Source organism: Aulonocara sp. 'chitande type north' Nkhata Bay, linkage group LG17 (genome assembly GCF_057382095.1).
Source record: "Aulonocara sp. 'chitande type north' Nkhata Bay isolate Kocher_YH1m ecotype deep benthic linkage group LG17, A_spYH_male_GT1.1, whole genome shotgun sequence".
NCBI classification, from domain to species: Eukaryota; Metazoa; Chordata; class Actinopteri; order Cichliformes; family Cichlidae; genus Aulonocara; species Aulonocara sp. 'chitande type north' Nkhata Bay.
In genome coordinates this window covers 38,008,521-38,034,061 of record NC_141360.1, presented here as the reverse complement: position 1 = coordinate 38,034,061, position 25,541 = coordinate 38,008,521, and the positions used below count along the sequence as shown (strand labels likewise).

Sequence of the window (25,541 nt, the reverse complement as noted above, 5' to 3'; positions counted from 1 at the left end):
TAACTAGGATCAGGGATGGGCAGCCATCTGCTGTTACCGGTTGAGCATGAGGGGAGGAAGACAGAGATGAGGACTGATTATTCAAGACCTCGTTTGTGACAAGAAGAATTTTAAAGTGAATTCTGGATTTAACAGGAAGCCAGTGAAAAGAAGCCGGTATGGGAGAATCATGCCGTCGCATTCTAGTACCTGTCAGTACTCGCTGCAGCATTTTGGATCAGCTGAAGGCTTTTCAGGGAGCTTTAAGGACATCCTGATAATAAAGAAATTACAGTATTCCAGCCAAGAAGTAATACATGCACAAACTAGTTTTCTAGTTTCTGTGAGACAGGATGTTTCTAATTTTAGAAATATTGTGAAAATGTAATTCTAGGCAATTATCGGCAATCACAGGGAGTAGAAAAGATGGATATAGCTACTGTGACAGCATCCACTGCTTAGTGGTTTTCAACAGTGCTATCGTGGTATTTTGTAATTGGACTTTACAGGAGAACAGCAGCTACCGCATTCTCATGTGACTGGCATGTTGTTGGCCAATGAGAACCCTACTTTCTGAATAAATAATTACTGCTCTTTTGTTCCTTCTAATATAGCTCTAAATGTGTATATATACACCATACAGAATAATAGCCAGTGTATAAATATCGGCAAACTGGGATTTTCCCCAAAGCTTCAGTGTCAGTCAGGCTCCAACAGAGGGTGCAGTGAGTGTCTGAATACAAACAGGAGAATCCCACAGCTGAAGCTGTCCTATGAGTCAAACCAACACCCAGTTGATCTTTCAGACACCCCAGACATTTTTTTTTGTCTTATTATCAACAAAATGAACTGTCATGTTCAAAAGTGATACATAAATGGGAAATAATGAGTCATGTTCCATGTTGCACAAGTACATAGTGAAAGGGGCTGTAGATGGACACACTAATGTAGCAAATAGACAGAGTACATTGCATATACAACCAAAGAATGCATTTACTAAAGAAAATGCAGCCTGAATGCTGATAGATAAAAGGTTTGAGTTCATTTTTGTAATTGCTGAATCCTTGTTGAAAAGCTTGTTGAATGAGGTGAAATACACTGAATCATTCACCTGAAAGCCAAAGTGCAGAACTGTTGAAAACTGATGTTCACCCAGAAGAAGTTCTTTCAAATTTGGAAAGTTGCTGAACGTCTTTAAAATGTTCATTAGAACAACTGACCCAAAAAAGTTAGAATGAATATTGAAAGCTCATATTCTTTAAATCACTGGAAGAGCGGAATTATGGATGTTAAATGTCTAAACTCAAGAATCAGAACATTTGCAGAATATGTGCTCTGTGTGTGTCTGTATGTGAGTATCACAGAGTGAGTGACATACAGAGAAAGAGGGGAACTGGCACCAGTTGAAAAGGTAAAATAGTTTTTAATCTTTAACTGTTTTGTGTGTTTCATTTCATTTAATTTCTTTTATTTTTATTCACATATTACACAGACTGCATGTGCAGACTGAACAGGCTGAAGCAGAGCAGCACCTGGCCTCTATTCAAGTATCATTAAGGTTACAGCGTGTAACATTTCACCATTACATGTCAGTAGATTGCAGATTGCAGTCAACTGAATTCACTTTTCTTGTCTCAGAAAACCTAAACTCCTCAGCAATATCCACAATTACATTGGGATACTTAAAGAGAAGCAGCAGGAAGCACAAAGCTCCAAAATGCTCACAACTCAAGAAGTAGTGACAGACATAGTTACCCACATCCTGCAGAGTTTCTGGGAGCTTCCTCCTCGCCCCCTCTTAAACATGGCCTCCCAAAGGCTGAGCATACTCTCCATCAGTGTCACAAAGGCCACTTTGGATCGAATCTCCAAAACTTTTACAGCACTGAAAAGCCAGACCATTTTCTCCTGCTCCATCAGGGACAACGTGGTCCAGACCATCATGAGAGAAATCTGATTTAAATGTCTAAACTCAAGAATCTCAAATGAAAAACCAGCATATTTACCAAATATCTGCTCTGTGTGTCTGTCTGTGAGTATTAGAGTGTAAATTACAGAGAAAGAGGGGAACTGGCATCAAATGAACAGGCAAAATAGTTTTTAATCGTTAAAGATTTTGTGGGTTTTACTTTAAGAATAATTGTGTGTTAGTGTTTAGACAAAGTATATACATACAACAGCTTTCAGTTGGACTGGAGTAAATACAGAGATACTGTTGCTCTGTGGCAAAGCCCTGTTAAATCTGCCGCGATGCACCTGCTGAAAAACTGCTTCTAAAAGTCCACGTTTTGAGGGTAAAATAATGACTGTAGACCAAAAACTGTGGACAAAACAGCTTCTTACTGAAACAGCCAACATTTCATCCCATTGACACCCATTATAAACTCTGAAACGGGGGGGGGGGGCATTAAACTTAAACTGGAACTGAAGAAAAACTATAAAAGACATTGAAAAGATAAATCCAAGCCGAATAGTTCAATGTCTTGGCTTATTTTACAGTTTAAAAGGTGTCTGTAGGTCAATGTGTGTGGAAGTAGAGTTGAAAGAGGAGTAAGTTGAATGAGGATTTGAAAAGTCTCCATATTGACATACAAATGATCAATTTTTGTTGAATACAAATCTTCAGAATTATAGTTCACGGGTGTAATAATAAGAATTCACCAGTAGATGGCAACGTGGCCAAGTTCAATTTTGTGCCCTATAACGTCATCTAATTATTACACACAGACAGAAGAGGCCAGGTTTATATTAAGTGGAAGTTTAAAATCGCTTCACATCGCCATGTTTAGGGTTTCAAGGACTGCAGGCCATGCATATATTCTGGAGTTTTTAGCGATATGTCACTATAAAGTCAGTTTCACTGAGTTGACAGTCGACACAAGTGTGTTATTATTATTATTATTACTTTTATTATTGCTGGTGTGTGAGGTTGCCCCCTGCCTGGATTGGTACGGCTCTCCTGGGGGGAGGAGCTTGGTTACGTCCAGGGCAATCACACGCCAGGCGGATCCCGGCTCCTCCACACTCACACAGCGCGCTCCACCCGGGCCGGAGGAAGCGACGATGCCTCCCAGGAGGTGACCACGGCTGAATCCTTAGCCACATTTTCCTGAACATGGAATCCAAATCTATTCATATAGAATAGATTGAGCCTTTAAAATGGGGTTTATTTCCAAGCGGGCGACGAGGTGAGGCGAAAGCGGCGGCCGCGGTGGAAGCTCAAGATAGAAAGCGCTTTATTGAGAGGAGCAGGGAGGGAGGGAGGGAGACCGCGACGCTCTCCCGTCTAAGAGGATAAAGGGAAAAGAAAAAAAAAGCGAAACTGAGCTATATTTAAGCGGGCTGTTTCGGGCCAGCCTCCCGTGCCACCATGAGCAGCAGCGGGCCGGATGAGAGCTCGGTGCGCGTCGCCCTGAGGTAAGGATGCAGACGCCTCTCCTGAGATGCTCTCGTGTTACACCTGCTTGGGACCATGCACATGTTACTCCTGCTTTTATTTTGACTGGGCTCTCCTAAAACAACAATACTCCTTTACTAAACCTGCTTTTATTTTGAAGCTGGCTGGCAGGAGCTGCTGCAGTTTTCTTGCATGGTGTGCAAAGCAAATATAGCTCTCGATTACATGAGCTGCTCTTGTTAATACCTGCATGCTTTGTACTGGATTTATGAATGAGGATGCCATATGTGTCTGAGGGATTAGGCCTTCCGCTTCTTCCCTTGAAGACTGCACCTGTAGTAAGAGTGAGCCACACGATTTCAAAGGATGCACTCACTTCTCAGAAATGCAGGTGCATTTGAGCCCCTTGCAGTCACTCATTGTGATATTTCGCCTTGCTTTTGTGCGTTACTCCGTGTGTGTGCGCGCGCATTCGCTGTATCATGCTGCTCTGACCCTTGTCCCTGAGGCCAGTCCTGTCCTGTCACTTACACAGCACACACACTGAGATAGCCGTCATCTGGTCACAATACAACAAATCAATAAAGACACCAGTATAATGTTGGAAGCCACTTGCATGGGAATGTGTGTCTGTGTGTGTGTGTGTGTTTGGATTAAAAACCTGAACTGTCATGTGATCTCGTTGGAGGAGAGGACAAAAAGCTCCCGTCCCTCTCACGTTTCTCCTCGTCCCTCTCGCTCCTTGTTGTGCATTCAGACTTTGACCCAGAACTCTTGTTTACTGAGCCAGCTCAGTTTACAAGCTCTCTCTCTCTTCTTCATGGATAATAAATAATCTGTCTATCTGTCTGTACACCCCCACCCCACCTCACCCCCCAATCACATGCTCTGCTGCTCTCTTTAATAATAAGATTCAATTCATATTGGAACATTGCATTTGTCTGGCTTCCTGTCTTAGCTTAATGTGAACACACAAAACAGCCTGAGCCGCATACGCAGGCTGTTTGATGTGTGGCAAATAAAGATCTGCATGTTTTTGTCCTACCTGCTTTTGTATCTTGTTAGAAAGGTCAGGTGCAGTAATTATTTAAAGCGCCTTTGTTGTGTTTGTTGGTCTGTTGTCCTATTGAAGGTCAGACAAAAAGGCTTTTCATTGGTTTAGGTTTTCATCTGTAAGTTTGTTCATGATTTGTTTGATTTTCTTTACTTCTTTGACGTAAGTAACCTCTATTCTCACGAAGAATGCTATGGCACACATATTTATGTCTCTTCTTATGTATTTGGTTAGATGAATTTAGAGGCATGTTTCATTTTTCTCAGTGTAAGTACATGAATACAACTTTAGTTAAGTTCAAAACTAGACTAAATTGCACTTGGGGGGGTATCCTAGTATTGTGAGTCTGAATTGTAAGTGTGAGAAGAGCGACAGGCTATTTTGATGAACTTATAAAAGGTCTAATGCTTAAACATGACGTTTTATGTTGGCCTAATATTTTTACTTAAACCATAAGTCTGATGACCATATGGCACAGATGTCAAACTCGAGGCCTTGAGGGCCGGAGTCCTGCACGTTTTAGGTGTGTCCTTGATCCAACACAGTTGATTTAAATGGCTAAATGACCTCCTTGACATGTCTTGAAGTTCTCCAGAAGCCTGGTAATGAACTAATCATTTGATTCAGGTGTGTTGACCTAGGGTGATAGCTAAAACCTGCAGGACACTGGCCCTCAAGGCCTGGAGTTCAATACCCCTGCCATATGGGTTATGAAAGTGGCTAACTCTTCATGAATTACAACCCAGCCCTTTAGTTAGAATCAGCTCCGTGAAACATTTTATTATTTGGATTTACTGTGTTCTTCTTGGCACTGTTGCCTTTCAGAGCAGTGGGGTAATTTTAACTAAACTGATAATAATCCAGCCACATGCTATGTGTCTAGCACCAAACAGCTAGTAAATCATGTTTACTAGCTAGCTGCTAACTTGCGTGTCCACAAACAGCCTAAAGACAAGTTGCTAGCTAGTTAATATTCCACTGTGTTAACTAGCTGGCTGCTAATACTCCTTGTTGGCTGTTTGGTGTGGGATTGGTGAACAGAGCTCTTGTTGAACGGTCCTCTGATAATATTGCTGAATCCTACCAGCATATTAAGCAAGTGCCAGACCGGATTTTTGTGTTCACCAAAGCAGAACTGAAAGGGCAATGAATCTTGAACATACCTCCAACAAGAACACTGATATATGGCTTTAAATGGCCTTTTGTGCGCTAACATGCTAGCACAAACCGTCATTGTTGAGATTTCTATTCGGAAGCTCGTTTCCATCACTGAAAAAAGTATTTTTCTTGTTCGTAGGTCAAACTTAAAAGTTTTGAGTTTACCAACCAGCTTACCAACTCAAGCTTAGGAGAAAACTTGAAATTGAAAATAGAGTTTAAATAACTTGAAATTTTCAGTTCAGTTGAAATTTTGAGATAATAACTCAAAATTAGTCACAAACCTTTAGCTAACGACTTATTACATAGTGTAATCTTCACTTCACTGCAGTACCAACACGGGGAGACAATATATTTAAAGCTAAGGAAGACCAGGGAGACCAAGGAAGGTATAAGGTACATTCCAACATTGTTCTACACCTGAAACGATTAAGCCAGGTGGCTAATGTATATTTACATGTAAAAGTGTTACTAATGTCTCTTTAAATGCTGTCCCACAATTATTTTTATGTTGGGTTGAAATAAAATATCTCCCTCTGCTGGTACTGCAAGTTACTGCAACTTCTTCATCTGTGTCCATTACACCAGCAGTCCCTAACCCCCGCGCCATGGACCGGTACCGGTCCGTGAGTCTTTTCGTGCCGGGCCGCGAAGGTTGAGGTTCAGGTGTAAAATTGATGGGTTTTTTATGGGGGGGGGGTTTCATTGTTTTTATTGTTAACTCCGTTCCCCTGGGTCTTTTCCCGAGTGTTATGAATAAATGTTCGTTTTTGGGGGTACTGGTACTGGTTTTATTTTGTTGCATTTATTCACGGCACCTTAAATGGCAGTCCGTAAAAATATTGTCGGATATAAACCGGTCCGTGGTGCAAAAAAGGTTGGGGACTGCTGCATTACACGGGGTCTATTGTCAACGCGTTCTCACTCCCAAAGCGTAACATTTTACGCTAGGTGACAAATCGTCGGTATATTACGCTTCCAGGAACCCAACATGTTCCTATATTATGAGATCGGAAAAATGAGAACCGTTTGGAATCAATCTACACGTGTACGTTCATTTTACTTAGCTAGTGTTTTCCAAAGCGATTTAACTTCATTAAAGTTGTGGTTAACATTAGGGATAAGGTTATGGTTATGGCGGAATACAGGGCTGGAACGTGTATTACCGCGGGAGGATCATTCTACTGGATTTCATCCATAACCCGGCACGAAAGGTGACCGGACTTGACAAACCGTCGGTATATTACGCCTCAGGAGTGGGCTGGGAATAGGGCTGTGTGTTATGACCAAAATCTCATATCCCAATATAAGACATCTATCGTCCCAATAACGAAGGCACTACAACTAAGCTGTAGTGCCTTTTCACTGTGTAATACTTTTTGTTAATAATAACCAATTCCCTTGTATTCTTATTCCTATTTATTCTATTTATCCCTTTTGTATACTCTTTATTTATATGTCTCTGTATTTATATATGTGTATTAGGGGTGCAACGATATTCATATCGATATTGAACCGTTCGATACAGTGCTTTCGGTTCGGTACGCATATGTATCGAACAATTCAATTTTTTTTTTTTCAATTTTTTTTCAATTTTTTTTTTTTTTTTTTGTGTCCCGTTTGGATCTATAGCCGTCAGAATTGTTGTCTTGAGGCCAAGAAAGATGCCAAGAGGATTTATTTTAAGTGGATCATCATATTGGTCCATTTGATTGACCTTTATTATAATTATGAATTTATTTTATTTTCAGTTGCAAACGGGACAGACATGACTGTGGGATAGGACAGGGGGAAAGAATGAAAGAAAGAGGGGGAGAGAAAGAAAGAAAACCAAAGGGGAGAAAAAAAAAAGAACAATACAAAATTTGTAATTTATTTTATCAACTTTCCTTCTGACGATGCTGTCTGTGTTGAGCGCTCAGTGAATCTGCATTTGACTACTCCGCCTAGGCTCGAGAGTGCAGCCTAGGCGGAGTAGTCGAACGCAGATTCACTGAGCACTCAACACAGACAGCATGGGCAGAAGGAAGAGCGCAGGGCAAGCTAGCGAGACAGAAGTGGACCTCCCCACCCTCATTCAGATCTGGCGTTTGGAATTATTTTGGTTTTCATGTGACGTATGACCCTGAAGGTAAGCGAGTCATGGACTAAAGTAAAACAGTATGTTGGATGTGCCATGCAATGCTCAATTACATGGGTGGGAGCTAGTGTGTTAGCGCAGTTAGCTCGTTAACGTGTTGGCCGTCTAGCCCCTCTGTATAGGGTAGCTCGTTAACGGAGATTTGCCGTGTTGTGGCGTTAAGGTTATTTCAACGAGATTAACCTGAAAGCACTAGTGGGAACACAACGAATATGACTGCACATTTACACCGACATCATCCTAGTGCAAAGACAAAAACAACAAGCATGCATGCTACAAACTTTAGCCGAGTCATTTAGACAGCTGTTAGCACAGGATTCTCCTTATGGAGACCTGATATGTTTAATATGCTGCTGAGAATATAGCCCAGAAGAAGCGGATAGTATAGCTTTTATTTTGGAAAGAGACATTTCTCTGTAATAAACTCTCTTTTCCAAAGATGAGTGATTCCTCAATCAGATACAGGGCTCGCAATATCGCTAGCCCGACGTCCCGGGGCTATCTCTGCCCTGCCTGTCGGGCTATTGTAGGAAGGAAGAATATATGTCAATGCTTTTGCATTCTTTCAGAAATGTAGCTGGGTAATTATGTCATTGGCATCGGTGAGCCACTGTCAATATGTGACATATTGAAATCGTGTTTGAATTTGCGCTTGTGTTTTTTGCTTTCACTTTGCAATTGCGCGAACTGTGTATAGAGAGCGACAGCACTGATCTGTGAGTGATGATAATTTGCGCACCAATTCCTCTGACATCGTCTTATTAATTGTTAGCTTACTATGCAAACATGACAAGTGAAATCTCCCGCAGCTTAAACATGTGAGAGGTTGATCGCGCAGAGAATCGCTGAGCTTATGTGAGTGCGGCAGGATATATATTTCACTACGATGACCTGGATGACTGAGAACCTTCACAGACAGATATATATTTTAGTTCTGCTGAGCCAAATAAGACAGGTCAGGGTGAAGAAGTGACAGCCAAAGAAAAGCTTACCACAAAACGGAGAAGTTATGACAAATCAGACTATAAGGCAAAAAGAAAGTGCAGCTTTATGGTTTCATGGACAAAAGAATTTCTGTGGCTGCAATATGACGAGCTAAAAAACAACACGCACAAGGGTTAGGGTTAAATTTAAAAACTGTACTTTTGTGTTAAAATATATATTTATAATTTTAATAAATGACAAATTAAAAAGGCATGAACATTTTTTTTGTATCGAAAAAATATCGAACCGTGACACCAAAGTATCGAACCGAACCGAACCGTGAATTTTGTGTATCATTGCACCCCTAATGTGTATATATGGTATTCTGCTCACATTCTGTAACTTCTGTCGGTGCTGTGCTATTGGAAACCGAATTTCCTAGAGGAACCCACCCGAGGGATTAATAAAGTTCTATCTTATCTTATATAAATCACAAAAATGTAACATTTTCTGTAAATTCTGTGAATCTCGGGCAGCTCGACTTACGTGAGGTGTTTCCAGCTGGGTGACGTGTACCTGGAGTCGAGTGTTTTAACCGATGCATGAAATGATAAATTTTTAGACATAAGTTGTAACGGCTGCCATTTTCTTTGTGAGTATTTATTACACGGCGTGCTGCGGGGAAAAGCCTGTTCTAACGTTTGAGTCTAAGGTTTATTTTTTAGCACCTGACGGCTCTTTGTTGCTTTTCATCCGTAAACACTCTGCATCCTCTTTCACGTCATTCAGTTTATTTTGAAAAGTCTCAACAGGATCTTGAGCTTTATTGTGAAAGGTTTATGTGGAAAATAAACAAGCGGACACGCGATGGTTTTACCGTCGTTGTTGCTAACGACAACGCATAAAAACAGGCGCTTGTCCGTCCGTAGTGTGGTTATATTAAATATAAGAGAAAAAGAGAACTTTAAGTAATTAATATAGCCACTACAGTGACCATGAAAACGATGAAAAAATATTGCCGTAAACAGTTTATTTTGCGACACCACGAAACAAACGATAGCGTAAAATGAAACGATAGACGTTTTTATATCGTTATATCGAACAGCCCTAGCTGGGAATGGGCTGCTATTGTACACTTTGGCATTACCCATATGGAAAAGATATATATAAATCTTATAAAGTTTGTATCTGTCTTGTGTGAAACTTGTATGAAAAGCATATAAGTGTGAAAACAGATATAAGATCCCTTGAAAAATTATATAATGAAACTTGTATGTTTTGGATACTTACTAAAACAATGTATGAAAGTAATGCGAAAGTGGCCACTTTCATGAGTAATCACATATAAGTTTTTACTATTTCTTTTCCGTATGGGTATACTGGGTTGCAAATGTTTAGTTAATCCTCGGCCTCCTTTAGTAGTAATGATAAAAATAATAATTGTAGTCTGTTTGTTGCTTTAGAAGCCAGACTCAGTTAATTGGAGATCCGGCTCGGCACCCTTGAAATTCCTGCAGCTACTTTATAATATAAACTGCTTTGAAGGGACTGTTGTGATGTGGCAATGTAGAAATTGTAAGAATTATTTATTTTTTGGCAGCCAGAGTAATTACTGAATATGAATACATATGTTAGAATTCAAAAACATACAGTGCAGCAGTTGAACTGAGCTCTTAGTAGGCAGATGTGCAAATTTACTGTACTTTTCCCAAGAATGAAAATCCACCGTTAATGCTAAACATAACTCTCAGCAAGTCGCTCAGCCTCGTGTTTCTTTTGCTAATCGTGTTATTGTCACGTGGCTGCCTCACACCTAGCTGTTAAAACAACATGAAGACGAGACAGAAGAAACAAAACCTCCAACTTAAAAAAGCTTTGAATTTCCTGTGATAACCAATATGAACGAAATACAAATTGTCATTATAAAGTCTGCATACTTTTCTTAAGTTGTCACACCTGTTTCTTTTTTTGTGTTGCTGATTAATACGAAACCTTTAGAAAATGTCCCGTCTTTGATTAATTTTCACAGACAGTCACTTGCAGGTCACACCTGAACGGCTCATTTCACGTCTTTGAACATTCAACCACAGCTTCGCGTTGATGTTTTCAGCTCATTAATCGCCGTGGCAACATTCTAATTATTTTGAAATGTTGTGGTGAACTGTGATTCTTACCTCTGAAACATTTTGACTGCCAGCTTTCTCCCAGCTCCTGTAACAGTCTAGTTAGCTTCATCTGTGTGTCTCCAGTAATCAGCCAGCAGGTTGCCAACCTCTACCTGCCTCAGCCTGCGTGGCTAATGCTGTCTGTGAGCGAGCGCCTAATCCCCCGTCCCATACGGTCCAAAGTGATGAAATGCACTTTTATCATCTCTTCTTTTTTCTTTTTTTGAGTGGTAACAGAAAAGAACAAGAAAGAAAGACATCTGGAGATCTAACAGAAGATCTAACAGGGTGTTCTTGTGTCTCCTTGATTTATTACTGGAAAGATGATATAACATAAAATCAATTTGTTCTTTAAAAGAGAATGTGCTTTGTTGATGGATCTTAAGATGTGTTTGCTGTTCTTTCCTTTGTGGTTTTAAAAAAAAATTTTCCACACCTGACAGCATACAGATGGGGCACTTCAGTGGTACAATGTTGGGTGATTTAGCAAATACAAAGTGTTTACTGGCCTATCCCCATGTGTAAGATCTATCTTCTTATGTAACAGCCCATCTGTGTGTGCATGTTTGGGCACAATGGTGCACAAAAAATCATGCAAAACCTTAATGATTTATCTGAGAAATAATTGATTTTACAAAGTCAGCCCGAAGGAGCCGGCCAAGAGATCTAATTAGATTGTCGATGTCCTCGAGGCGCAGCTTTAAAAATTCAAAGCCTACAGGCAGAAGTGGTGAGCAGTGAGGTTTCAGGTTTCGTAGTCACTTTGGAATCCACAGCAGATAGCTTTTCCTCATTAATTAGATGGGCTTGAGTGAATACTTTAAAATAATGTACTTATTTTGAATGCACCAAGAAGCTATATAAACTTAGGCAGCACCTATTGAGCCAACAGTTTGGACAAAATACAGCCATAACCTTAAAACTTCTAACAGGTAACGTGAGTAACTTTGACCTTCTCGTTACTCGTAATAAATGCCTTATTCCAGTAAATAAGCAACAGTCAGCTGCCTCTCCAGTCTTTACAGTTTCTCTGTCAGTGGACGCCAACTTTAACTTCCAAAAGCAGCAGCATCATGCAGCCCCACTGATTTTGGTAAAGCAGCACATAAACCAGTTCTAAAGAAGAAGGGGCTGCCATAGCCAACTGTAGTCCATCTGCAGTGGATCTGGAGTCTGTCCCACCATGGGAAGAGAGACTTTCTGGGGATTGACCGCAAGTGGATTGTTCAGTGATGGAAAATTTAAAAAAAAATCTAACTGCAGCCATAAATCATCCCGCTCTATTAAAGTCTGTGTGTGGGAAACAGTGCAACGTCACCCACCACCCTGCAGAAACTGCTCAGAAATAAGAGTAAAATGTGTTAAGATGGCCTTCAAATATTTCACATCCCAATCTGATAGTGCATCATTAGAATGCACTGAAACAAGCCACATCCAGTGGCTTTAACCCACCTGAAGGAATGGATCAGAGCTGCTTTGGTGGATGAGCAGGACGTTTTTAATATTTGGTAGGTGATGTTAATGTTGTCGCTGAGGATTGCATATGTGATGTCCATTTAACCTAGTAGAAATGCCAAAACTATGCTTTAAAACAGTGCATCTTGTCCATGAGTTGGTTACTTACTTGGTTACAAAAAAAACCCAACAAAAATGTAGCCATGTTATCAAAATCTAGTTTTTATTAAATGAGTTAAGGAAGGATAAGCGGATGGATGGATGGAGTTAATGTTAGTGCAAAGATGATTTAAGACCATCGTGCTAGATTAGATCACCACAAATATTCTCTTTCAGTCACTGACCTTCCTCGCAGCAGCCATTATGACCTGGAGTAGGAGACAAACACAGGTGTGACTAATCACATTAATAAAGGCTCAGTGCTCATGTGGAACAGGACCCCCATTAATGTGATTCATAACACCTGCGTCCATCATGGCAGTGGGGTTTCTGTCAAAAAGATCTAGTATAGAAATTCCTCATGGTTTTTACTCTACGCTGTAGTCAGGTGGCGTGTGCTCTGACTGTCCTCAACATAGACAGGACATTGAAAAAGCATAGGTACCAAATAAAGTTTCTGTGTTATAACAACAATAAAAACAAGTATTGTTAGAAACCAGCACCCAGCTGCTTTTTCCAGATTGTCTGACGCCTACTGGCTCCTCCTCTTTGACCTTTGTGGATTATGTTTGAGGGCAAAGGCCCGTGCGTCCGCTGCGGTGAACCAAAACCTCCCTGTGTGTGTGTGTGTGTGTGTGTGTGTGTGTGTGTGTGTGTGTGTGTGTGTGTGTGTGCCTCCTCTGACCAGCATCCATCCAAGCGTATTCACGATAAATATTCATGAATCAACTCAAGTGAACTGAGACACAAAGAGAAGCATACTGCAAGCCATCTGCCAGCTTCTGTCATGTGATCATGTTTTTACTGATATTCAATAAGTTCTGTCTAAATAGCGCAGAGGTTAGTTCAGTATAGATTTTTCCTAATATTAGTATTTATTTGTTTACTGTAGCTTCATTTCAAAACTGTCCTGCTTGTTTCATGCTTGCTGTGTTTGTGTTGCCTTCTTGAATTTCCGCGTGACTCCCACATGTGCCATTATGGGCCGAACTGTCCTTGTCAAAATGGAATGTTTTTATTAAGCCGGTATCAGTGCTGGAGGCCTCTGTGTGTGTGTGTGTGTGTGTGTGTGTGCGTGTGTGTGTGTGTGTGCGTGTGCTGATATGCCCTCTCTGGCTGCCTCTCAAGGTGATAACCACCATCCTCTTCCACCTTTCCCTCTTTCCTGCCCGGCGATCTTTGACCCAGGAAGCTGTCAGAACTTTCATCCGTGACCCCGTCGCATTTTTCCTTTGGCAGCCTGCGTGGACTCATGTTAGCTGTTACCATGACAACCTTGGGTCCTTTTACGTGTAGGGGTGTGCAGCGATGCCCCTGTGACTGGACTGCCTCAGATCTAAGGGCAGCTTGAGGGAGGGAAACAAAAAGCCTGAGTCAGCAGAATGCCCTCTTTTTTCTTCTTTCCTACTCGGTCTTTTCCGACCCCCCCCCCCCCCCCCCCAACCACCATTGTCTGGTGTTGTTTCCACACCAGATTCCAGAGAAAAGAATGATTAAAGGTGGGCTTCATACAATACTTCTTTATTGGCTTCTGCAAAATGACACGAATGCATCGTTCACTGAGAAAGAATGGAAATTCCCAAGATCTTTTTTCTTTTTTGTCTGAGGTGGGAGAAAACTGTGGAGCACATATCATCTTGCAAAGCATACTAGAGATGCATGTTTCTTACTGTACTGCGATAAATTATCAGCTTGATCCTTTGACAGTGATAATCTATTTTAAACAAGATATTAAAATAGAGAAAGGCAAACAAATGTTTACCCTGACAATGCCAAATGTGAGGGTTAAGAGCTTTACAAACATTCACTACCAGAGGGACAGAACGGCATTTGTACAAAAGTTATGACCTCATTTTGGTGTTTTGATGACAAAGAAGGACAGTATATCTGTCCAAAATCTCTCAAAGGGTTGACTTTGAGTTAAAATCTCACCCCTGCAAAGGCCGTGCGATTCACATCATTGTCGTACACTTTGAGCAATTCTGTGATCCTGTGTATGGGGGTACTACTACCTTGGAAAAGTCTATCTCATGAGGATAGAAATAATTTAACTCTTTGTACTGACCATAATCTGTAAAGGTAGTAGACCCAAACTGTGCCAAAAAAGCTCCTGGATGGATGGCTGGATAGATGTCCTTCTGGTGTATGGTATTCTTGTAGTTACATTTAACTGCACCTTCAATTTTAATGCTTTACAGCTGTTTCAAAAGATGTTTAAATTCAACCCAAATTATCGGCTTTAACTTGGAGGGTTTTTTGGATGTAACCTGACCATTTCATCTGTGCACACGTCCCACATTTTAACAATGAATTTCTTGTACAGATGAATCTCTCGACTGACTCTTTGACTCTCTCAGCACACTGAAGAGAGTGACCCAATGAATTGGCTCTAGATCTCAAGACGAGCTGCTAGACAATAGAGGCTGTTACTAAAAATGCAGCCGTGCTGTGTTGTGGTGAGTTAAAGCAGTAGCTGCTCGTTGTGGCTGGAGGGTTCGCTCTGTACTTAGGATCTACTTTCTCTCCTTGTGTCATTTCTGTACCTCCTTGTTCTTCCCTTTGCCCAAGGCTATTAGGAACATATTACACAAGCTAGTCTACACACACACACACACACACACACACACACACACACAAATAACGGAAAAACACAACTTGTGCACCTGCTGGCTTAAAGAGGCGTACAGTGTGCGTGTTGTTATATAAGGTAGTCATTATGCTGTACTTGAAGGTGTTCTTGATGCACACTTGCACACGTTTAAAAGAATGTAAATTAGAGCCGCACTACAGTTATGTTTCCTTTTTAGAGCACGGAAGAATAGAGTTTCGGTGTTTACCTCCCAACAGAGAACTTTGGCTCGAAGAAAGTTGGGAAGTGTCACTGAAATCTGAGTGTTTGCAGTTCCCTTGTCTCAGTTACATTAGCATCAAATGACGAGGTAGACCTTGTGCGTGAGATTGTATGCACCAGTGAGTGGTGTGCATGTCTGTGACTTGCTTATAGCCTCATTATCCACTATTGGGTAGCATCTCTCTCTTCAATCTGCAGTTACAGCACTTCAAAAAACTACAGTCAACTCAGATCAACAACTTACGGACAACTTCAACTGTTTCACCCGAGTTTTTATAGAGGATTTCTTTTTAATTTGAGGTGTCTAGAAAAAGAACAAAGAACAAAAAATGATTACAAGTAGCCAAAACTCTGCTTTCACTTGTAAACTCAGTTTTGAAACCAAATTTCACACCCTAGGTTTATGCCATTAGCTTTAGTCTGTAATTTTCTCAGTTGCACAAAAAATGCAGCTCACAAACTTAATTATCTAAACTTTGAATAATGTGTTACTTACTTACTTAATTACAAAAACCTAGCTAACTACAGACATATAGTTAGGCTTTTATTCTTTTACCAGGTGGACACTTTTTACATTTGTACATGTGCTATGTTTGACAGTGTTACATTTACTTTGGGTAATTTTCCCAGTTCGCTTAAATTATTCCTAATAAGATTATTAGACTCTACTAGCATTAAATTAGAACATATTTTTTATGTCCTAAAGTAAATTTGGACCTGGGATATGTCAGTTGATGAATAGCTCATTTGTAATACTTTTGTATTTTAAAGAATAGAGTGATAGTCTATTCTTTAAAATACAAAAGTATTTTTTTTCCACTGTTCAACATTTCAGGTTTTTATTTCAAAACTTTGGAGTTACTGTCTGAGTTATTTTGAGTTACATATCTCATAATTTTGACTTCCTAAGTGTCTCGCAATTGCTACAACTGGCTAGCCGGCTTGGTTAGCAAAGTGCCTTCATAATTCATTGTTATCAGTCTTGGGGTTGACCCTCAAAAAAAGTAACTTATTACACAATACTTGTTACTTTTCTGAAAAATAATGCCTTAAGTTAGCTCATTAAACTCTAACAAAAGTATCTCATTACACTAGTTGTTATATTACTTTTGTATTTCGTATTTCTTTGTGAAATGACCTGAAACACATTGCTACATAATTACCAGTCAACAGTGTAAACCTGAGGCTTCAAATCCCTAAGGAGGACGCACACGGTCTTTCTTGTAGTTTTTAGATATGCCCATAAAACTAGCAACACAAAGAAGTCTCCACAGTGATTCTATTGTAGAAACATATACTCTTAAAGCTATGCACAGCTTAAACAGGTGAGTTCTATAAAAATTCACGTGCTATCTGTCATAAAGGGGGAACTTGGCAAGAGAAATTACTGCAGCTTCTTAAGTTGCCTCAAGTGGCCATGTGAGGAACTGCAGTTTTGCCAGTTGCCTGGAGGCTTCTACTTGTATAATAATCAGTATGTGTTTGATTATAATAATCTGTAACTAATATACTAATATCACATGTAAAAAAAAAAAACAACAACAAAAAAAACAACAAGTCAAACAAATATAAAATTTGGTTATACTCATTTTGAGTTAGCAGTCAGCACTGCTCATACCAACTAACTCCAAGTGTTTCGGGATCTAAAAATATATGACTGTGATGATGTGACTGTGACTCTGCTGGTTTCACTGTGAAATGCGGAGAAAAGAGTCGTGTCTGCTGCCCTTTGGCTCAGATGTGCCTTTCTGTTTTTGCTGAATCACTCAGTGCCCTCAGCTGTAAGTGGTGCTTAAAGCTAAAAATAAATCACACAGGATTAAATTAAGTAGGAATCGGATGTCGAGGTTTACTGTTAATGTTGATTTGTTAGTGATGATGCACAGGAACTGGCTCTAGGGAATTGAATTGATTTTCTTATTGGCAGTAATACTGATGTCAGCATTTGACTGGCTGTGTTTTAGGAAAGATGAGATAAGCAGCATGGTGGTCATGGTGTGACTCGCCTCCTTTTTATTAGTGTGTCATCGTTTCTTGTTGATTCCTTTTATCAGTCACAATAGCAGGTCTCAGTCAGTCTATAGTCAGGCTATATATATGAAGCCTGTGTTTTTGTGTGTGTTTGAGGAGTTCACTGTTTCTCAGGCTTTCACCATAATTGCAATAATGAGAGTGAGAGCAGGAGCCTAGCAGGACTTGTCACATGGAGAGAGGCTGACAAATCCCCCCTGTGTGTTTGTGTGTGTGTGTGTGCGTGTGTGTGTTTGTTTGAATAGGTATGTGTGCATATAGGGTAGTGTGTCTGCCTTTCTCCTTTTCATCTCTTTAATGGTTCAGTGAACGCTGTCTCGGTCGCTAAATTCCCCTCATCAGTCAGTGACAGGCTGTGGCTTCTCTTATTGAACTGTGCTAAAAAGCTGCTCAGTTTTCTTCCATATCTTTAGTCAGACTTGATCTGCATAGTGATTTGATGAGTGAATTAGTAATGGATGTTACTATTTTTCAGCACATGCTCTTTTAATGTGTCTGATAGCAGTATACCTGAAGCTACAATAGCCACAAAGTGCAACTTTGAACAATAGCTTCCTTTGACAGCACCTTCTGGTGACTACACGGATGTTTTCAGGACTTTAGCAGAGTATGCTAGCACAGCTAGCATTTAGCTGTAGCGTAACTCCTAGGTAAAACTGGTCAATGGTAGTTTGCAATGGAGCATGCCCACATGTCTGCAAACACTTGCTAGCTACTATCTGAGCGGTAGTAAAACGTTTTGCAATACAAACCAGAAACTGAGGGTATTTACTTTGAAAGTAAAATTTGTGCTAACATTTTTCAAAAGAAGGAACGTTTACTTTGAAGACAAATGGTGTCCATTTCCAGTTTGTGTCTCGGTTTTTACTGCTCAGAGAATAGCTGGCAAATGTTTGCAGACAAGGCGGCGTGTTCCATGTGAACTACATCTGCTAGCGAACAGTGCAATCACAAGGACGTATTTGCAAAGAAATTTTTTCCCATGTGACTGGGGCTTTCAAAATAATTGAAACGGTGACTGCCGTCAACCTCCAGCAACAGCTTACCAACCGGTTGGTGAATGCCTATTTTTCCTTCACTGGTTGCCAGATAGTCACTATGTGACTAGGGCATTAGTCACTTGAGACTACCAATATGGTGGCCAAGTTAATGTGACCTGGTTAGCGGTTATGTGACTGCAAAATCCTCAGTAGAAACTATTCTCACCTTTGTCCAAAAGCCAACAAGCTAAACAAGTGTACATATTAGATCAGTGTGGCAGTGTGTATAAGTTAAATTACATAACGACTCGCAACCTACAAACTTTTAGCTGCACATGTTAATAGCGAGATAGGTAGCTAGCTTAGCCAAGCATAAAGAGTGAAATCTAGATTTAAAAAAATTAATCTTTCTAAAAAAGTTAGTCATATTAAACAAACATGTTTACTTTTTTCCAAATTGAGATTTTCAGTATGCATTTTGTCTTACAACTATTTGTTAATCTAACTGTAGAGCTCTAGTTTCACTATGAAAAAGTTATTTATGTTCCTCACAGAATTAAAATTAAAGGTAAAATCATAAGATGCACCTAAATTGTGTGTAAAAAGCTTTGAAAGTGTGTGTGTGTGTGGGTGTGTGTGTGTGCGCGCGTGCGTGCGTGCGTGTGCGCGTGCGTGCGTGCGTGCGTGTTAATGCATAAGCAGATAACTGAAATTTCCTGGAGAAACAGCCATGCAGAGCATGAGTGTGCTGCTCTAAAAGGTGGATTAGTGCTCTAAGTCTGCACTGCGCTGAAGGGCAAACCTTTATTCAAACAGATGAAGAGTGTTTTGGGTTGAACCAGAGTGAAGGTTGCCAGATTATAATCACTGCTAAAGTCAGTCAGTCGCACTAATAATACACCAGCAGAACACACTTCACACCTCTCACTTCTGTTTATGTTTAGCTGAAATGCCCGATGCCAGAACTTGCATTAGTTGTGAGTATGCACACACCCAGTGACTACTCATAATAGAGGTGTATTTCATATAAACATTCAAAACTCATTTCTTTACTTTGGTATGTTAAGAAGTATAAAGTGTTGCGCCTTTTTGCCTTTTATTCTGCATAGCAAGTGTTGGAAACATTCCTCAGGTTTTGTTGATGCACATTTTTCAGCAGCACATCCATGACACCAGTCTCCCATTTCACTATATCCCAAAGGTGCTCTATTTGATTGTGATCTTGTGACTGTGGAGGCCATTTGAATATAATTAACTCATTGTCATGTTTAAGGAGCGTTACACTGCTAGAAGCAGCCGTCAGAAGATGTGTCTTAAAGGCTTTAAGGTACTAATGCGTCCCAAGAAAATAATCATCATACCACCACCAGCAGCTTGAATCGTTAATAGCCCAGGATGGATTTATGCCCAATTCTGTCCCTACCACCTGAATGCTAGAGCAGAAATCAAGACTTCTCAGACCAGGCAGCAGTTTTTCAGTCATCTGTTGTCCAATTTCAGTGAGCCTGTGCAAACTGTAGCCTCAATTTCCTGTTCGTAGCTGACAGGAGTGGCAGGTGGTGTGGTCTTCTGCTGCTGTAGCCCATCTACTCCAAGTTTCAGTGTCATGTGTGCTCAGAGATGCTCTTCTGCATACCCTGGTTGCAATGAATGGTTATTTGAGTTACTATTGCCTTCCTATCTGAGTGAACCAAAGTGATCACTCCCCTCCGACCTGCGGCATTAATGACATTAAGATTACCACATCTTAATTACCACATTCAGAATAATCTTTCTTTCTTATTGATGTTTGGATTGAACCTCAATGCACTGGGTTTCTGCCATGTGACTGACTGATTAAATGTTTTTGCTAACAACCAGTTCAACAGTGTACCTAAAAAATGTGCCCAGTCATTGTGTATTTAGATCACAGATGTAGTAGTGGTGTTACTCTTTGCATTTAAGTCTTAGAAGGTGAGAAAGTGTACAAGTGTACTTAACAAACGTGGGTGTTGGTAATACTGTAGTATCATTGGTTTCACTGACAGGATTTAACAGACTTCTGGCAATGAAAAGCAGTGCTTCATTGCCATTTAATCCAGAATTTTTTAAGCATAGCAAAATATGGCACAGTTTTTACTGGAATATTCTAGCTGTATTCTGTGAGCTACAAAAAAAACATGCCACACCCTCTGAATACATAAGTTGGTTTAGACACAGGCAGAAGCTCTTCTTTACAGAGCTTGTTTCACTGTTGTTGAAGTTACAGGCCAAAAGACTGTGGCCCGAGGGTGTGCCAGGTAGAGGGCTGAGCTGGTAACAGCGCTTACCGGCTCACATTAGTGTTATTTCCTGCATTGCCTAGAGTGATGACTTGAGCCTATTTTCAAATATCTGTGTCTTGCTGTTTTTGGATAGTTAGCATACTGTAAAATGGAGATAGACTGGCATTATAGAGCATTTTTCTTGTCCCACTGAGCATTCAGAGGCATCCAAGCATGGCTTCATAGACCAACATGACCCAGAAAACATGAATTTATTCTATTAACTATTACTGTTTTGTCTAGCTATCATGCAGTTTTCACCAGCTGCTCCCAAAATAACGTACGACACTTTTACTATTTAAATATAAGCTGAGACTGCAGTCTGTGCTTTTGGATCCAAACAGAACCGAGCTTAAAAATCCTAGGCACATAAAATGACACGCTCGCCCTCCTGAACAGCGAGGGCAGTGCATTCAGTGTGTCGTTATTCATTTGCAGTGGTGCATCTTACTGTGACAAGAAAGAAAAAATGACAGGCTGAATGAGATCAGTATAAAGGTCTTGTTATGCAAAGATAGATAATGAGTTTGAGACGAGATGCACTGTGGGTGCAATTTCCATCTGTAGCCATCATGTCCAGTCTTTCCTGGCCCTTTGTTTTTCTTTATCTTTTCCTCAGACATTTATTTTCCTCTCTCTGGTCCATTTCTAAATGGAGGACCCCGGAGATGTCGTAACAAGCAACAAAACAAACAGTGCATCACTGCTTTGTTAAGGCGAACGTAATCAGATAGACTGGGCATTTATTCTAAATGGAGACTACATTTGTAGAGGCTTTTTTTGTCCCTCTTGGAGAAAACACTGATTTAATTATACTTAACTATATTAGAAAAAATCCTTTTTTTTCTAAATGTGTTTGCTGTAGTTCATACTTTGTTACATTTTTCTTCCCAAACACTCAAAATGAACAATAACTGAGTGACTTAATGCCCTCACTGTAAGCTGCAATGAGTGCCTCTATTGTTACCTGGATTACAGCTCTCTGACAAGTTTTGGGAAGCTAGCCAAAGGGGATTAATGCAGATTCACTCCTGTAATGCTCTCAGCCGTCGTGCCATTAAGTCACAGTCTTCTCAGATGACCTGATAGTTACGTCATCTTCACCTGGAGCCACCTCTGATGTATGTAGTTTTTAAAAATATGCATTAACTTGACATTTTCTTATCAGCTTTGTGTCAACAAGCCTTGTAGTGTAGTTGTACACACACTTGTTAAACTGCCAGGTTTTTCTGATGTTAAAAAAATTAGATCACAATAAATCATTTCAAAAATTTTCTTACCTTTAATGTGACACTATAAGACAATAATAAGCTAGTTGTACGTGTGCGCACCCTTATGCTAAAACTGTGTTGAAGCACATTTTGATTTAATTGCAGCATTCAGTCTTGTTGGGTAGGAGCGCATGTCTTGCACACAGCCCTCTTTAGCTCACAGATTTTGTACTGGATTTAGGTCTGGGCTCTGGCTGGGTCATTCCAAAACTTTAATTTTCTTTTTTTCCGGTGAAGCCATTTATTTGTTGATTTGGATGTATGCTTGGGATTTCAGATCAAAAGTTTAGTATTTGACTAAAACCACAGTTCCAGCAAAAGAAAAGCAGCCCCAAAGCATGATGTTGCCACCACCATGCTTCACCAACCCTGCATCCCTACCCCACAGACCAGACATGTGGAGACTGTTAGTTTTTTAGTGTGTAGTACACAACCAGTTCTTGTCTGAAAGTAGGGCTGGGCCATATCATACCGTTCACGGTAATACCAGTGTAATGTTGGGCAACGATAAGAAAATGAAATATCGCGATAGAATATGGGTAAAACGCGCATGCGCAGTGCCTTTGTTTTCATACGCACATGGTGGCAACACAGAATGAGAAGGGCGAAAGTGGATCGTTGAATGAAACGGATGAACCAGAATTGGTTTGTAAAAATGCTGCAACTTCAGTGGTGTGGAACTGGTTTAGCGTTCATCCGTCAGATACACAACAAAGCACTATTTTTGGTAGAGCATGCTAGCAGGCCGTCGTTATTACTGTGTTTTTTGGAAAATACGGCACACTTAAAATCAATCCTTTGCTTTTTCTGAAAATCGACAGTGTTCCTTATAATCCTGTGTGCCTTATGTATGAATTCTGGTTGTGTTTACTGACCTCGAAACGATTTTATGTACACGGCGCTCGAGAATCTGTCAAATGTTTCGGTACGACTTTGCTAAGCTACGAAGCCGCACTGCTTGATGGATTGTTGGAGCATTAAGGCTATCGTAGGCAGGAGCCTCGCGGAGTGATACGTCCTGCGCTTCAACATAATATTACCGTATTGTGTGTGTATAACCTCTTTTGTGGATATTATACATGGTTATGCTGAGGATATGTCGGCCAGTTTCCACTGGAAATGCCTTTTGGTTAAACTGTCAGCAAGGAATTTGCATTTGCACTGTTAATTTTTTTAATATAACTTTAATGCACTTAAAACAGCTGCTTGTTTAAGTGAAAATACATTGATTTTTTTTTTTTTTTGCACTAATAAAGTTGAGGAGTTGTAAAGTATTTTGTCTAGTGTCAATTATATCGTCAGTTATATCGTTATCGCAAATTTTCAAATGTATATCGTGATAAATATTTTTGGTCATATTGCCCTGCTCTACCTGAAAGTACTGGTTGGTACTGGTTCTGGTACTCTTTCAGTGGTGCTACAGGTCTGTTGGCAGCCTCCCTGACCAGTTTGTCTTGTCTTTTCATTAACTACAGTGGTCCCTCGTTTATCGCGGGAGTTACGTTCTAAAAATAACCTGCAATAGGTGAAATCCGTGAAGTAGCCAACTTTAGTTTTTACAATTATTATAGATGTTTTACGGCTTTAAAAGCTGTCACTACACACTTTATACACTTTTCTCAGACAGGCATGAACATTTTCACACTTTTCTTTCTTGTTTAAACACTTGGTCCAAAAAATACAGTAACTTCTACCTTCCTTTAGCATGTCCAGAAGTTCAACGTTTTGTGCGATGGTTAGCATCTTCCTCTGCCTTCCGGGTGCTACCGCAGCTGCCTACGTTTCGTCAACATTGTTGTGTTTGTTGGGGAGAAAACTTAGAAACATACAGTTCATACATTTCAGAGTCACACTGCTAGCGATCAAAGATTTATGTAAATATAACAAGCTGAACGCATTCTGTACTGGACAGGAGACACGGCACAGAGGAGATTGATTGACGATGGTCTACAGCCAATCAGGACGCAGAACACAAAAAAAGCATGCAAAATTGCACAAAAAAATCTGTGAAACAGCAAGGCCACGTTAAAGCGAGGGACCAGTGTACAACTGGACATGTCTCTGATTTTTGATGACTGTCTTCACTGTGTTCCATCCAATGCTGTGGAAATTGTTTTTGTATGAGATCTGATGCTTTGTAAGTTCTCTGTGCCTTTTGCTGTAGCATGCAATTGAGTGAATGTCAGGAAAATCCTGCTAGGAAAGCTGAACTTTTTGGGACTTCTCTTCACAACACAGAGCTGACAGTTATAATACTCTTACGGGAATACAGTTACTGCAGGTAGGACTTGTCTGCCTCTGTCCTGCTTTCATCAGTGCTGTAATCCCAGAGAGGGAGCCTGCTAAATAGCTGGGATCTGATGTCACGCACGCACAATGACACCTCTGTGGACCTTTGCTACTGTAGCTTCACCGACATCCTTCTTTTCCTTTCCTTCTAAGCCTTTTGCTTTTTTTCTGTAGACTCTTGCTGTGACTAATGTGATATAGTACAGACTTCATGCAAAGTGCCACATCCTCACACATACACTGAGAGTTAATGAGCACCAGAGGACACCAACAGTACTGACACTTTTCTATTCTGAGAGTCTGTTTTTTCACTGTTATTCTAACCTTTCTGGGGTTTGACTGTGGCCTTTGAAGGAATCCATTTACTTCCTGCTAACTGTGAGGTTTTCCTTCACATGCCCATCATTATAATTTACCATTTATTTCTACGAGTATTGCAGTATTGATACTAATAGAACTGTTTTCTATTCCTATTTTCATCCAGGGTTTGCTATAAACAGTTTTCACCATTTTAATTCCCTGTCCAAATATTTCCCTTCAGCATTTCCACTTCCTCTTCAGGTCGACTGTTAGTGCAGTGATAAAAAGCGGAGGAGGAAATGATGTAACGGGGAAGTGTTTTTATTTGAAGGAAGGCAAACAGAGCAATTCCTTAATGAAATCTATGGGTGGGACTGTTTACCCAGAGCTCGCTCGCTCTCCCTCACTCCTGAACAGTGCGGGCACTGTACAGTGCACGGGCAGCATGCTGACACTGGTTTCCACATGCATAAAAAGACATGCTCAGTGAAAACTGTTTCTGTCTTCAGCTTAGCTGCACTTTCACCATTAAGCCAATAAAGTCAATGTTATTTATAAGCAATAAATCCACTTGGTTAGACATAGGAGATGATCATTGGTTGGGTAACACTGTCACATTAACAACAGTTAAAGCCCTTCTCCCAGCTCTGAAAGGTAACTTGCCCATACGTGACCTCCACAACCTATCCCAAGTCTTGAGCCACGTCTCACCTCTACTGTGGTCTCTTTCTCCCTCTCTGTCTGCCAGGATTCGTCCTCAGCTGCCCAAAGAGAAGATTGAGGGCTGTCACATCTGTACGTATGTGATGCCAGGAGAACCCCAAGTGGTCCTGGGCAAGGACAAGGCCTTCACCTATGATTATGTCTTCGATATGGACACCCAGCAGGAGACGATCTACACCCACTGCACCGAGAGGCTCATCGAGGGTTGCCTTGAGGGCTACAACGCCACAATCTTTGCATATGGACAGGTTAGTCAGCAGGCTTTTGCTGCACACGTATTGGTAGAAGGGCATGGAGCGTTGCCTTTTTTACTCATGTTAACAGCACACCGGTATGGCATGAATATACACAAGCTCAGTCAC

The 25,541-nt window shown here is 40.5% G+C and overlaps 1 protein-coding gene across 4 annotated transcripts in view; it reads left to right on the top strand.

The window, feature by feature from the left end:
* Positions 1-2,976: 2,976 nt before the first annotated feature.
* The window catches only part of LOC147310539 (kinesin-like protein KIF21A), a 45,087-nt gene continuing 22,522 nt past the window's right edge, over positions 2,977-25,541 (top strand). For all 4 annotated transcript variants that reach the window (XM_086268070.1, XM_086268072.1, XM_086268071.1 and 1 more), the window contains exons 1-2: positions 2,977-3,396; positions 25,205-25,427. In XM_086268070.1, the coding sequence (XP_086124196.1) occupies positions 3,350-3,396; positions 25,205-25,427 (270 nt within the window). In that variant the 5' untranslated portion in view covers positions 2,977-3,349. The remainder of the gene's footprint in view (positions 3,397-25,204; positions 25,428-25,541) is intronic.